The sequence below is a fragment of the Cygnus atratus genome, chromosome 3, assembly GCF_013377495.2.
Source record: "Cygnus atratus isolate AKBS03 ecotype Queensland, Australia chromosome 3, CAtr_DNAZoo_HiC_assembly, whole genome shotgun sequence".
Classification (NCBI taxonomy): domain Eukaryota; kingdom Metazoa; phylum Chordata; class Aves; order Anseriformes; family Anatidae; genus Cygnus; species Cygnus atratus.
In genome coordinates, this window is record NC_066364.1 from 38,858,934 (window position 1) to 38,874,248 (window position 15,315).

The 15,315-nt window shown below is 37.7% G+C and overlaps 1 protein-coding gene across 3 annotated transcripts in view; it reads right to left on the reverse strand.

Annotated features, from left to right (window-relative positions):
- Window positions 1-15,315, reverse strand: part of RNGTT (RNA guanylyltransferase and 5'-phosphatase) — a 185,404-nt gene that overhangs the window by 114,549 nt on the left and 55,540 nt on the right. For all 3 annotated transcript variants that reach the window (XM_035559498.2, XM_050709797.1, XM_035559499.2), the window contains one exon: window positions 10,675-10,746. In XM_035559498.2, the coding sequence (XP_035415391.1) occupies window positions 10,675-10,746 (72 nt within the window). The remainder of the gene's footprint in view (window positions 1-10,674; window positions 10,747-15,315) is intronic.

Below are 15,315 nucleotides of genomic sequence, written 5' to 3' on the forward strand. Positions count from 1 at the left end.
CATGACATTATTTCAGTTGTCTCAATTCATCCAATGTGTTGAGAGAACATAATTACTATTTATATGTTGTCGGTTTATACAACAGAATATTGCTTTGATTTTAGCACAGAACAAAATTGGTTTGGGAATCAGACCTATTAAAGGATTACTTAAGACATGTATTTAATTATTTGTATTTCCTTTTTCACAAAAATAAAACCACTGATAATAAATTCATATATGTATGAATCAACAAAGGAAGCAAATTTGTATTCCATGCATAAACATCAAGGCCTAACAGAAGATACAAATATAGCTCCATGCTTTTTTTTTAATTATTATTATTATTAGCAAATGTAACTTGAATGGAACAGCAGGACTGTCAAAACTGTGACTAAACAGATAAGATCAAAACAGAAGTAGATTGTACTACAAACATTGCTCCCTTCCCCAATTTTCTCCCCCTTGAATTGCTCAAATGAAAATACATATTCAAGACAAAAACCATAAAACCTTAACTGCAAGAGGATGAGAAGTACACTTCACCAGTGTAAAGGTAACGTGTATACGGTAGAATATTTATGATCACAAGTGAGAGAATTATGATTCTCACCAGTATCGCCGTGCAAGAAAGAGGCAGACTTGTGGAAACTGGCAGCTACAGAGGGCATACACCTTACCGACCTCTTTGGAAAGCACAGCTCTAGCAAGGCATAGAAAGCTTAGTAGCTTCTACTTTGGGAACACAGACAGCTCTGTCCGATTCACTGTTTGACTGCATGGACAGTGGCTTCATTTAGCATCCTTATAATCCTTATAAATCCTTCCGAGCCTTCAAAAACAAAACTCAATCGGGGGATTTTTACTGGGGTGTAAATGATTGAAATCTACAGCAATGATGTTTTGTCTAGACTGGCTGCCTCCCTCATGTGTTTTGAGGAGAAGATGAACTTCCCATTTTTAATTACAGAATTAAAGTCAGAATTCTAATAATCCATAGCTGTAAGACAGATTCTCTATAATCATCATAGGACATTTACACACAGATTCACACTGTCCTCACAAGAGAATATAAATTTAAATCGTTTATTCAGCGCTGAATTTAGGCTATCAGCAAAATAGAATACTGAACACAGGGCTTTACTGCTTCTGCTTTTTTCTTTCTGATTTTTGCTTGTGCTGTTGTGCACACAGTTTGGAGACATCTTAATTGTTGCAGCTACTAGTTGGTCCAGTTAATTCCAGTTATTCTCTTTCTGCTCCTGCTCTCCTCATACTCTTCCCACCAGCCATTCAGTGACTCATCATAGGGACAGTTACTGTTGGCTTTTACAACACTTGTTATGTTGAAGAATTATCATTCCTGTTGATTAAAAAAAAACATGGGAAAATTCTCACAACTTGGAGACATTGTTCAGAATATTACATACTTGAAAAGATTGCAGCACTGAATTTTTAGGATAGAAATCACTCTGTAGTATTGTAAAATAAGACTGCCCAGTAGAGTAAGCGTAAATTCTCCTAAGAAAATTAAAAAATAATAATCAATCAACAATCAGCACTGGTTCACAAGTGTTCTCTTAAAAAGGGAGTCGTATGCTTTTCCTAAACCATGATAGAATTAAAAATTAAATATCTGATTATTACATATTTCACACTCTTAAGACTTGTAAAAGATCTGTAACTTTAAGGACACCATTTTTCTAAGATACCTATTTTGTTATGTGCATGGTTAGCTTATGAATAAGAAATACTAATGAAACGCTATCATACTTATTTCAAAAGAAGGTGTTTTTCTTTATACTTGGTTTAAATAAGAGAAATATTCTAAACAGGACGAAAATATGACCTTCACATTCTCTCCTACCACAAGTCCTACACCAGATGATAAGAGCCACTCAAGTTATTCAAACATACTGAGAATGGAACAGAGGATATTAGAAAGATACTGCTTTCACCTTCATAAACCCTATCCTGTATTACATAGTTCTATTTTGGTTTATTTTTTAAAATTCTTTTCACCTAGAAGCAGGAAGCAGATAGGAAGGCAGAAGACAGAGAGGAAGCTGAATATATGCAATATTAGAGCCAGAATGTGTAGAAAACTGTAGAAAAGAAAGTGTAGAAAAGGAGAAATTAAAATTAAGTTAGGGAAACAAGACAAAATTTGAACACACTCCCACTGGTTCCATGTAATATCCTTCCAACCACCTTCTATTTTGCCTATACTTCTTCCCTTTTTAAAATATATTGGATAAAAAGCCCTGCGTTAGACTTAAAGTTCACTTTCCTCAATACGGGAAATAATAATGCCACTGGAAGACCTGCCCCACTGTAAAGTTTTTCAGCACTTTAAACTTCAGTTGTGATCACTGCCAGGTTCTTGAGAGATCTGAATATTTGCCTAAGACAGGAGTTGGGTCCAAGTCTACTTGGCAGTTCCTATGGTAATGGCTGTTATAAACTGCAAGGAGAGAGAATTTTTCTATTTAATCATGTTACAGTTCCCAACGCAAGAAGATAAAAAAATATTGCAAATAAAAAGTGAGGATATTTTTTTAAAGGCTGAAAATATGAGAGAGAGAAAAGCAGGTTAGTAAAAATACAGAGAAAATTATTTTCATTTACAATGCAACTTCAACATCCCGGTCTCATGTTGTAATTGTCTTAGCAAGTATTATAGTTTGCTGAAGAACTGTCACATCAGAGTAAATAAGAGCAAAACCTACGTAACCCAAACACCTGAAAAATATAACAGATTTAATATCATGGCATCTTCTACAGCTGCTTCTGGAAAACTACTTGTCCCTGTATCTCTCTCCCAGGAGCAACACTTCATGTCTTTTCTCCTGACAATTATACTAGTGGTGATCTGCTATTCAAAGGGTTCTCATGAGGCTTGCTTCATACGAAGGCATGGAAACACTTACCTTTGGGAAAAAACAAGACATGACAAAATTTAATACAGTCCCTTTGCTTTTATATAACAGTCCAATAAGCATTCTCAGTTTTGACAATTGTTAAAAACAAACTACCTTCACTGCGGTTTGTAATGCCCCCAGGGTTTGGAAAAGGAGTATCTAACTCAGAGATGCAGGGGAAAGGAAAAATATCACATGTACTTTCCACACAATCTAACCAGAAAGTAAAACAGTCATCCTTCAAACTAATCACAATGCAAAGGAATGCTTCCTGACAGCAAGCAGCTTATTAGATAAAAAGCACATAACGAGGAACAAGAAAACACCGAAAATACCCTGGTCACCACTCTTCAGCAGCGATTTAATTTTTGCAGGAGGGAGTTTTAAAGAGGGATGCAAAAATGCATAAGAATGTTACCTTTTGGTTGCATACGTACTTTTCCCAAGCCCAAGGAGCAACAGGGAAGAAAACAAAACTATTGGAAATTCACAAAATAAGTGAAGATATTTGCACATTTTGCTGCTCAGACATACATGTCAGTCTTCTAATAACAAATAAAAGTGATGATCAACAGGGAATGGGGATAAAACAGGGAACACTTTGAAAAAGAAAACTACTCAGTATACGTTTCTGTCCATCCATCTCCACAGACCTGAAAGCTTCCCCCAGCATTCCCTTACTGTATTGATTCTCCATCTTACAAGCTCTCCTAACCCACCATTTGTTACCCTCCCTATTCCATACCACCACCCTACTCACGTACCCTTTAAAAATACACAAATTGACTACAATATGTTGCTTCCCCTGGCCAAGCTCTCCCTGCTCTCTACTCAACATCCAGTAAACTGCATTACAAAATTCAGAGGAGGAGGAGAAAGCAGTGGTATTAGCAGCTGTGTAACCTCATGAATTCAAGCAAGAGATCTGAAAACAGCAGAGAGGCTCTGGAGATGCCAGAGTACTGCAGACACAGGCAATCTTGCACGTCTTTCTCAGTGTTTCACCAGAAAGTAATGTGATGTATAATAAGTAGATGCTCTGTATTTCATTTACCTGAAAACCTCCTTCCGTCTTTGCTGTGATAGGAGGATGTACCTACAGGTTTTTAGAACATAAAGCAAAGACAACTTGTAGACATCCAGGCACCTGTGAGGTATGTCTCAGAAAAAAAAATAGCAGAAAGGATTCAAGTCTAAACACATGCACAGCATCTGCATTTTCCAGGGTACTATTAGCAACAGAAGTTATTTAAACCTGTGCTTTCAAGTGATACCATTTGAGAAATAACCTCAGAATTAGAAGCAACAGTGGAAAACTCATTGGCAGTCAGGTGCATTTGTAAATGGAAAAGATTATGCAAGTAAATGCTTGCATCTCTGAATTATGCCCTCAGAATTTTCATAGTATATTTTTAAGATAAGGTTACTAGACTAATAAAGCAGAGACAGCATGTACTGCGAGCTCTGCATCACTTTAAAATTAGGTTTATAACAGAAAAGTCGGACGTGGTAATATTTTACAGGGATTTAAAACAAAAAATTTTCATGCATGAATTCAATGAACCCACCACTGGCTGTGGGCAGGATTTATGGCCAGAATGTGTGTGTACAGTGACAAATTTAATCTAACAGCTACAGCATTGTTACACATGACAGCCACAGGAATCTTGATCTTGACTTAATTTAATGCACAGAATTTTTAAAACTTTAATCAAAACTATCTTCTTTTTAAACATCAAAATAATTATTCTTTTTCAAGCATTCAATCTATTCTTACCATTGCAATCTGCTCTCAGGAAAACTTGGCTAGAGTTTAAAAATTTAAAGGCCAGGGTTAGAAAGAAAAATAAAAGCACAATTCTTTTTCAGCATCTTTGCTAAGAATCCATTAATTAGATCCTACATTATGCCAATGTACTTTTTATTACTTAACTAAGTAAAAAACAAACAGTTGCTTAGCTTTAGTGTTTACACATCTAAACGTAGCTACTGAGTACGATCTAAGAAAAAGCTTGTCAAAGCAAGGTTTTTCAGAAAGCTGTCTCAGAGATGACTAGAGAAGGCCAGAGAAGGAAGACATTTTCTTTTGTAGATTGTTTCTGATAACAGGGATTTGGATTTACTTGTGTTTACTTCTGGGACTGTTAATTTTTCTGTTGTCAGCTTCCTCTATTAAACTAGAATTACCCACCAAGTTTGAACATTTTACTAACTATTCAGGTGAAAGAGGTAAGCTCATAATAATAACTGCAGTTGTATTGCATTATCTACATATAGCCAAAATACAGGAAGCTGGAAAGCACAGTACCTGAAGTACTGTGCATCTGGATTACTGCGTTCAGCTCTGGGGCCCCCAACACAAGGACATGGACCTATTTGAACAAGTCCAGAGGAGGGCCATGAGGATGACCAGAGGGCTGCAGCAAGCACCTCCCTTGTGAAGGTAGGCTGAGGGATTTGGGGTTGTTCAGCCTGGAGAAGAGAAAGCTCTGGGGAGACCTCATAGTGGCCTTCCAGCACCTAAGGGGGACTGCAGGAAAGGTAGGGGGGCTCTCTGTCAGGGAGTGGAGTGATAGGGCAAAGAGCAATGACTTTAAACTAAAAGTGGATAGATTTAGATTAGCTATATGGAAGAAATTCTTCACTCAGAGGGTGGTGAGGCCCTGGCACAGGTTGCCCAGAGAAGCTGTGGATGCCCCATCCCTGGAGGTGCTCAAGGCCAGGCTGGATGGGGCTTTGGGCAACCTGGGCTGGTGGGAGGTGTCCCTGCCTATGGCAGGGGGGTGGAACTGGACGGGCTTTAAGGTCCCTTCCAACTCAAACCATTCTGTGATTCTATGATTCTATCAAATAACAGGAAATAAATTTTCCTCTCTTCTTTCCAATGTCAGGAGCCTTCTTGTCCTCTACCCTCAGTCCCCAAATTAAAAGCAAAATACCTGACATTTCAAAAAAAAACATCACTTCCCGAACTTCAGAGAGAAGATGTCAAAGTCAGTGAACTAGAAGACACTCTTACATCTGCGCTGGTCAACTAACACTGCAAAGCCTAATCTCTGGCCTTGAAGCCACTGAAGTCCAACAATGTTCATCCTACGTTATTCTCCAAAAGAGAATCTCAGAATCTCATCTCAGAAAGGCTGCTAAGAATGGTCCCCGAGCAACATTAAATCTTAGACTATTCCTGAGCTCAAGAGCACTGTAGCCACCCAGGGCCAAAACTCTGCCAGGGTCCATTTTAACTACTGAAAGAGAGGATGAAGTTTCAGTACCAGCACCCTGCCCCTGGCACAGTTTCATGTATTACTACAGATGTGTGTAGCCTTTAAGAACGTGGTTTTGAGAGAGAATTTTATATACCCTGAGGTGGTTTTTGTTGTTGTTTTGTTTGTGTTTTGTTTTAAGAAAGATCCAAGCAAAGCAGAGGGAAAAAAAAAAACAGTAGGGGTTGCTCTGGGTTCCCTCAAAGAGTTGAGGCTGAAAGGTTGACTTATTTCATTTGCATATAGCTTCCTTTCTATGAATTTGCTTTTAGCACGTGGGATGAAAGCAGTAATACAGCAATGTCATATTTTGAGTTGCCATTAATAATAATTAACATTATGATTCAGACTGAACAAAATGACAACAATCTTTTTTTAATCTCCCGAAGAATCATTTGTTTTTCCTGACATAGGCACGTCTTGTAGCACAACGGGATGACTTACCACAAGCTTCTGGAAACTACATGTCACAGAAACAAGGATTAAGAAGAAATGAAATCAAATTGTTCCATCAAAAACCATGAAAACTGACTTCTTCAGCAGTTACAGGTGATAAGCATCAGAATTCAATAAAAGATTTATCCTAGAAGAAGACAGCCAAGGCAGATTATTTCCATGTTTTCCCTGAGAACTCCAGTATATGTCTCTCCCAATCAGTGAAACCCTGTTTTTATTTTTCCCTTCTTCCTAAGACTTTTCCTGTCTAGATACCTAGAGTCAAATGCTCAGTACATATTTCAATCACAGTTTATTTTCTTGGTTTCTTTCACCTTTCTAGAAGGCTGCTGTAGTTGATTCCTGCTACACCACAGCAAAATTGAAAAGCTAAGTAACAATAAGCCTCACCGATAACAATGTGATTAAAATTTTTAAGACTGGTCTTCTTCCACTCACTCTCACCTCTAAATCTGCTCCCTGGTTATTCTTTTTAAGTTGTTCCTATAGCCTGTACTCACCATTAAGTTTCTGTTACCATTCTCTCCTGATGATCACATCATCCTTACTTGCAGTGGTTTCCTCGCCTTCTCTGTGTCAAGCTCAGATGAAACACTGACCAAGTCTGAAGAAAGATCCTATAATCTACTGAGACACTACACTCAGTGATTCCATGATTTTTTCCCAAATCACAGTATTTTACACAAAATTAAAACCCTTATTTTTATTCCCAACTGATCCATGACTAGCTGACCACTGCTGCTCTTAGAGCTCAAATTGGTATTTGTCTCAAATAGGTAACTGTTCGACATTCCTTGTCTCAGACAGACTGTGTTGTCTAACTGCCACACTTCCGAACACCCATTTTAAGAAAATTTAGCCCCCAAAAATAAGGCAACAAAGAACTAAAATAAACACAAGAATAGAGTACAGCCCAATTTTGAAGCTTGACAATAGTGCTGGGTGAAAACACTGAGAATTGTTCAAAACAATATTACAGCAAATGACAATTGGACACTTTAAATTATGACATTATTTTGCTGTGATCTAAAATGTTAATTCCATGATTTTTCTCTGTATATGTTAACAGCCTTCACTGTACTATTTACAGCCATCCTGAGGGGCGCAAGCTGACGTCATTCTTACTATAAATGTATCATGCAATCTGCAGAACTATCTATCACCTTACTTAAGCACTGTTCTGTATTTCTGTGTTGGTGCTGGTCATCCTAACGCAAATCCTCAGCAGTATTAATAGTGCACATAAGTCTTCGGGACTTAGCGTAGAATCTGTGAATTTAGTATTTTAGAAGAAATCTTCTGACAAAGACCATAAAACTTTGTGCATTTAGCTAGTATAGGATGGTGTGCATGCAAAATAGGTTGAATAGTTAAGAATAAAGTCAACTGAAAGTACCTCTAGTTCACTAGACCTCACTTAAACATAAGACTTTCCTGAGCAGACAAAAGTGTTCATCAGCAGCTTGTATTCACATTTTCCCCACTGCAGTGCAGCATCTCTAGCAGCAGAGCAAGCAGAGGATGAGATGGGGATATGCTGGAAATCTTGTCATTTAGATGATGGCCAGTGAGTATGGTAACTCCACTACTCACCTTCAGAAGACACAACTACTTGCAAGATCCAGAGCAGCAGGGCAGAATTCCCCCAGCACTTCGTGTAGCCCTCTGCTGTTGAGGGGGTGCTTTTGGAGAGGGGGTTGGTTACGTGCAGGGGGATGTTTTTGTTTTGAAACAGAACTGGTGTTCTGTGTAATTACTTGATTTGAAGCTCTGCTAGGAAAATTATACAATCTGACTTACTCTAAAAAAAAGGAACTTATTCTTTCCTGCCAATTACAAGTTTTCAATACATTTACCTCTCTTTGTGATAAAATTCTGTTGACCACTTCTTGCCAAGCCAAACATCCTCGGGTGCCCAGTTTTGTAATTAAGTATCTAAAATTAACCTAAAATCCACTATGCTTTTTAATCTTTGTGGTAGGACCATTGCTAATGAATTCTTGCAGCTGAAGCCCCGCTTGTACTCATCCTGATAACATTGTTTTAATTTGTCCTTGACATTAAAATTGTATTACATACTAACCAATTCCTCACTCTCAGTCCCAATGTTAAAAAACAAAACAAAACAAACACACTAAGTTTAAAGCATTTACAGCTCTGCTCAAAAGCAGACTTTCCTGAAACCTTAACAATGCTCTGAAAACCCTCATCATTTCTGCTGTTTGTGAGGTAGGATTCTTCATGTTAAGTTTGGACATTTGCTACAAATGAGGGTTCCCTTCCCTCACACCCCAAAAAACTTTCACCGAAGTATTTACGACTTATGCTGGGCCGCCCAGTCAAGCTGAACAGCATTTTATGCAAGTCTAGAAGAGTCAACGGTAGTTTAAGAAGTGGGAAATGAACTGTGTTTCAGTAACACCGTTTGTCCTGTTAGGAACGCTAAAACAATTCCGTATTTCCAGAAGCTCTAACAGATACTAGCCTGTTTTTCCATGGGCTATTTAGTCACAGGCTCTGTGACTACATTTAACACCCTGCTGTGGTTTAAATCCAGCAGGCAGCTGAGCCCCACACAGCCACTCGCTCACTCCCCACCAGTGGGACAGGGGAAAGAATCAGAAAGGTGAAAGTGAGAAAATTCTGGGTTGAGATGAAGACGGTTTAATAAGAACGGGAAAAGCTGCGCCTGCAAGCAAAGCTGCATAAGGAATTCGCTTCTTCCCATTGGCAGGCGGGTGCTCAGCCATTTCCAGGAAAGCAGGCTCCATCACACGTAACGCTTCCTTGGGAAGGCAAGTGCCACAACTCCGAATGCCCTCTCATCCTTCGCCCTTCCCCTATCTATTATTGCCAAGCACAAAGTCATCCTTTGTGTACCGTACCCTTATCCAAAGGTATGGGACATCCCTTTGGTCAGTGTGGGCCAGCTGTCCTGGCTGCGTCCCCCCCAGCTCCTGGTGCACTCTCAGCCTCCTCACTGGCAGGGCAGCACGCGAAGCAAGGAAGAGTCGGACACTGCGCAAGCTGTGCTCAGCAACAACTGAAACACTGGTGAATTGTCAACGCTGGTTTGGTAACAAATCCAAAACACAGCACCTTATGAGCTACTAGGAAGAAAATAACTATCCCAGCAAAAACCAGCACACACAAAATTATTTTAAACATTTTAAAAAGATACGTATGTATAAATTGGTCCTTCCTGAAAAACATTTTCTTTTCCTTACACATAACAAGAGAAATCACCAGAAAATGTATTTCATAAGTGATAACAAGTGAAACACACTGTCAAGTTTAGTTCTTCAAATAAGCTTCAAATAGGAGACCCTTTCATAAGACCAACTTCAAATTTCACGTATATCACGACTTTGGAGGGAAAATACAATAAATTAAACAAAAAAAATCTACAAAGGTAACATGCAATAGCCCTTTGATGACTTTCAAACACTTACCGTATTTGAAAGCTGCTGTAAAAAAAAAAAGTTTCTCATTCTCCCCATTTTTCAACAGTTCTCTCCTGTGACCACAGAGTCTTGATTTCTAGCTGTCAAAATAGGCTTCTCCTTTTCCACAACATTTTTCTTTCTCACCTATTTGCCCTACAGCCAGCATAAACAGGAGAGTCTGCTGTTGAGCACAACTATCAGAGAACCAGATGCCTGGTTTCAAAGAGAAATTTGAGAAACGGGTGATGGAGTAGCCTAGCAAGGAGCACTGTGATGCTTGGGTAACATGTATGCCACTGACAGGCTAGCTTTTCCATCCACTCTCAATTTTCACTGTCTCTATACTTCAGACACGTTCCAGAAATGGGAAATTTTCACACAGTCTTTAGCAGAGTGTTTCAAACCACCACCACATGGAAATGAATCAATGCCTATTAGAAGGCTGCTTTCGATCTTAATTCTGATGCACTGCATTTTATTGACCTGCAAAATACCCAGACACTTTTGGTGCTTAGGTTTATTCTCAAGCTCTTAATAATACAGATAAGATTAAAACAGAAATGAGAATCAATAACTAATGATAAAACCAATAAAACCAAAAGTACTTACATTAAACTTAATAATGTCATATATCAAGTACCGAGGAACAACCTGTCCGTTAACCTTGTCAATGATCATTTCCTAAAACAAACAAAAACACATTTAGGTTTATCTCATGAATACAAAAAGAAGTCAGCACATTTATAGCTAGCATTTATACCTGTAAGCACGATGTAATCAAATAATGGCCGCATTTTTATTATCAAAAATATTTTACAGTATGTCAGCATTATAGAAGTATTATTGCCCTAAATGCCTCATGAAGCATTCAGCAAAAAGCCAAGGAGCTGTCCTAAGGTTCCATGTTTTGATCTGCAACATTTACCCATTAGTTTCTCCACAGCTTTCACAATCATTACTTTCCTTGAGAGAATAATGTGTTTTTAAAAACCTCAGTAAGAAATGCAATCCTAAGTGAACTAACCACCTTTGGAAATCTGCCCTACAAGGAGAACTGGTAAACAAGCTAAGAACAAGCATTACCATCCATTTTCTATGTTCAGCTTGGGTCTTTTCACATTAGCTGTGTTCTAAGCAGCGGTGACAAGTGCAATTTGTTTGAACGTTGCATTGTGACTCAGCAGTAGGGTTCCTTCAAATGGAAATATCACAGATAGTACCGCTATCACATGAAACTAGTTCCAATTCAATATATACTGGTAATCCACCTTGAAAATACGTCAGCAAGGAGAAAGTCTATTAATGATCACCATACAATAAATACATATACCTTAAATGCTGATACTTAAATCTGTGCTCAGACTTGTGATATGAATTAGACAAGGTTTATTAGCTTATTAAACTAATACAAATTATTTAGTTTCATGTAAATTAGTCATGATTGAAAGTGGTTAACAGTCAACCAATTGGTAAATCTTTCTCAAGCACAACTTTGAAATATTCACTTCGCTAAATACTATGCGTCTTCCTCCATCCTGCTCTCCACCACCCAATTATTGGTTATTAAGATACTTGTATCTACTAAGGACTTTTTGCTGCCAATAAAAAATTAAAATTCCAAATTCACACACATGACATGAAACAATAGGAGAAGATAAAAATATTTCGCTGTAACATGATGAAAACAAAGCTATGTGCTCAATAAGTAATTGAAGAGAACTTTACATCAACTCAAATTCATATAAATGTTTCCTGCTAGTTCAATAACATTTTTGCTTTACAACCTTGTAACTTCTCTCAGAATCCCTAACTTCTACAAAGTAAACTTTAACAAGATTTTCATTGTAAGATTAATTTTAAGTCTGTACACATACCAAACTTCTTGAATTGTACCTAGAATTTAATCACATTTGGCTTTAAAAAAATAAGCAGTTTTAAAATGTAAATTTGTCTCGAAGTAAATACAAAGCTTGAGGCATTTAAAGCTTAACTAGAAAACTCAAACCTATTGTTCTCAAATAACAATAGGGAAGCAGAAGTTGGCTTTTTTCTTTTTTTTTTTTAATCTCATCTTTTATAAACTGAACACAGAAATGGAGATTGTTTTTTCATGGCCAAGACCGAAAGATACTCTGAATGACTAATCTGAATGATGCAAAGCTAGCATTTGTATACAAAACCCTGAAAACATGCTAGGGCCTGGTATGAAAGGATTTTATGTCTAATTTTCCAAAATCTGGATCTCTGGATATTCTTTTTAAGACTAATTGTAAAATACAGCCAAGGGGACCATGCGTGATCTTTAAGTTTTCTCTGGGATGTTTAGTTTTAACACAGAATTAAATTTAAGAACAAAACCTCTTCTCTACTTCAGACACATATAAACCTTTTCAACCCTACTGCAGGTTAGACCAGCCTCTTGCCACATCTCCGTTTCTTTTCTTCCTCCTCCTCCCTGCCTCTTTTTCTCTTTTCAGATCCTGACTGAAATCCCAACTACCAAACACACGGTAACACAATATGCTTCAGTAGTAGAGATGACAAATTCCTGTCTTGCTCATCTCCATCATGACACCAGTGTTCGCTGCTCCATTAGTTACGCCAATATAACTGTCATAAGGCAAAAGCTGCAATGTGATCATAAGAATGATTCAGATTAAAAGTACTCTAACACATCATTATTTAAGACTCTGATTTCAGAGTATTTCTTGAAATTGTAAGAATTGAAAAACACCTCAGGGATTAGATCTCAGAAGCAAGTTCATGGAAATATGAACTATTTGAAGAACTCAAATTCAAACTCACTCATTCTGATCTGATTAATAACCTGATACTATAAGGCTATATTTAAGCCGATTTCTAGGTAACTAAAAACTTAAAATGAAAAACATTCACATGGCAACATAATAGAACACAAAACTATTCACAAGACACAGCTGCATCCGTGCACTGCCTTCTATGTATCCTGTGTAGGTTTACAGGCACTGTGGTGTGTTTCCATATTACCACTGCTAGGAGATCTGATTTTTACCACTTGTCCATTGGCTGCCACTTTAGATACTTGCTTAACCTGCAGGTTTGCAGAACAAGCTCCAACGGCCAGTTTCTTTAATGTAATCTGGAAAACTGTGCTGGTGTTAATCTTCTTTTCTGGTGCTGCGGTGCACACTTTTACAGCATATTAGAAACAACAACTGTGCTAAAAGCACTGAGCTGGACACGAACCAAAAAGAACGATGCTGGACTGACAGCTCAGGGAACTCCCCATCTTTCCATGAACAGCTTATTTAGCAAGCAACTTGGACTTAAAATAATCCAAAATTTAATCACAAATCAAAGGATATCATCTTACCAGTAACATACAGAACGTACAGTTAGTTGAAACAGAGTATGAAGTCAGATCCTATCACACATCTGTTTATTGCTCCTTTTCCTCTTATCCCTTGCCTTTTCCTTTATCCATTTACCTTCAATACAATTCTAGCCACTGCTGTCTTTTAGGAATATAAAGAGCTTTAAAAGAAATCTATACTGCACAAGGTGCCAGTTTTTGCAAACTCAACAAGTTGTAAGCTGTGCCATTCCTGACAGAGCTTACAAATACACGAGGTCTGTATTGACACAGAAATGTACAAGGTTCTCACCCTACAGTGACTGCAGTTCTGCAGGACGTCTTCACCAGTGTGCATTGCTCCCTGTGTTCACGCGCCCAGTAAGTTTTAAATTAAAGCTCTAGGAGAGCCACATCCATCTAGGATGTCACGTGTCAGGTACTCCACCAAAAGGACATAAAGGGCAGAGTGACTGAAACCTTCCATTTATTTGACTTGAAGACAAGGAGGGTTCAAGGATGCCACAAGAGGCGTCTGAGATTGATATACATTTATAATACATGACAGCACGTATGCCTATACCACTGTTGCCGTTTTAAAATTTAAGTAATAAAAGATGACAGCCTTAAATGCTTGGAAAAAAACAGATGTGTGTGTTTTCTTTTAGTACTTTTTCTAAGAAAGTCCTCATCCAGCTGAATTTTACTGGATGTTCTGCCACACTTGTGAGCAGTTTTGAACACCAGATGTTTTGCTCACAAACACAGATGACTGACAGTTAGTTTTATTTGTGAAATGATGGGAATATCCTGACAGCTCAGAGATCACATCTTATCTCACTAGCTGAAAAAAACTTTTTAATACACTTAGATGCTGTATATTTAAAATGAGCTCTTGTTCACAAAAATATTAAATAGCAATTCAAAGGAAGAAAATATTTCAAGCCTAAGGACACGTCTGCATTTTCTACTAAATTGTTCCAAAGCTATGTACAATATCAAAAAACTTATTGGAAGTAACTAGCTTTCTTGCACAGCAGCCAAAACCCTTGATGCACTTCATTTATTCCCTCAGACAGTGGTAAGGAGACCAAACACTTGGCTTTCTAAAGGAATACCTCATATTATGCTAGTCACCTGTAGGTAGCGTTCAAATTAGTTTCAATGAGCTTTGCAGAAAACTTTCTTCCATGCCAGAGGAACAAACACAACTGAAGAACTGGAGATGAGCACGAAGTACTGCAGAAAATCTCTCCTCACCCAAGATGTAATTGATCACAGTAAGACCTGCTTGCAAGTAATTTCAGCTTGAAGTGAACCCTAAACGCATTTGAGATTCTCAAAGACAACTGCATGAAAGGCTTACATCAGAAGCCTTAAAGCAAGTTAAGAGCTCACTGAATTCATGGAAATCACCTTTACCAAAGTGACAAAGACCATTGTCACTCAAAGCAAGTTGGAGAGACTACTTAATCTTTTGTATTCTGAACACATGCAACTGTTTCACTGCATAGCACTGATGAGTTAGAATTCATCTGTTTTCTTTTCTTCCTTCTTATACTTTTAAGGATTAATGCAAAGCAATGCCATTTGGGCACTTCATTCTATACCATCATTCTCTGAAAGTAAAAAAGCTACTCCAAGGACAGTAAGTATGAACTACTTCAACCTGTAATTAAAGAATTAATTCCAACAGTACTAATTAGCAAAATATGTTAATGCAAAAAAAAAAATTCTTCACATAGACTAAGAAAGAAGTCATTCATATATTCAGAGTAAAGGAACAGTTATGAAAATTATCTTTTGGCATGAACATTAAAGAAATATTGAATTTCAAAGTTAAGCTTGTGACACTTCAAACAGTAAACAAGTTCTAGTATCAAACCTGTTGAAAGGAATTGCAATTGAAAAGAAATATA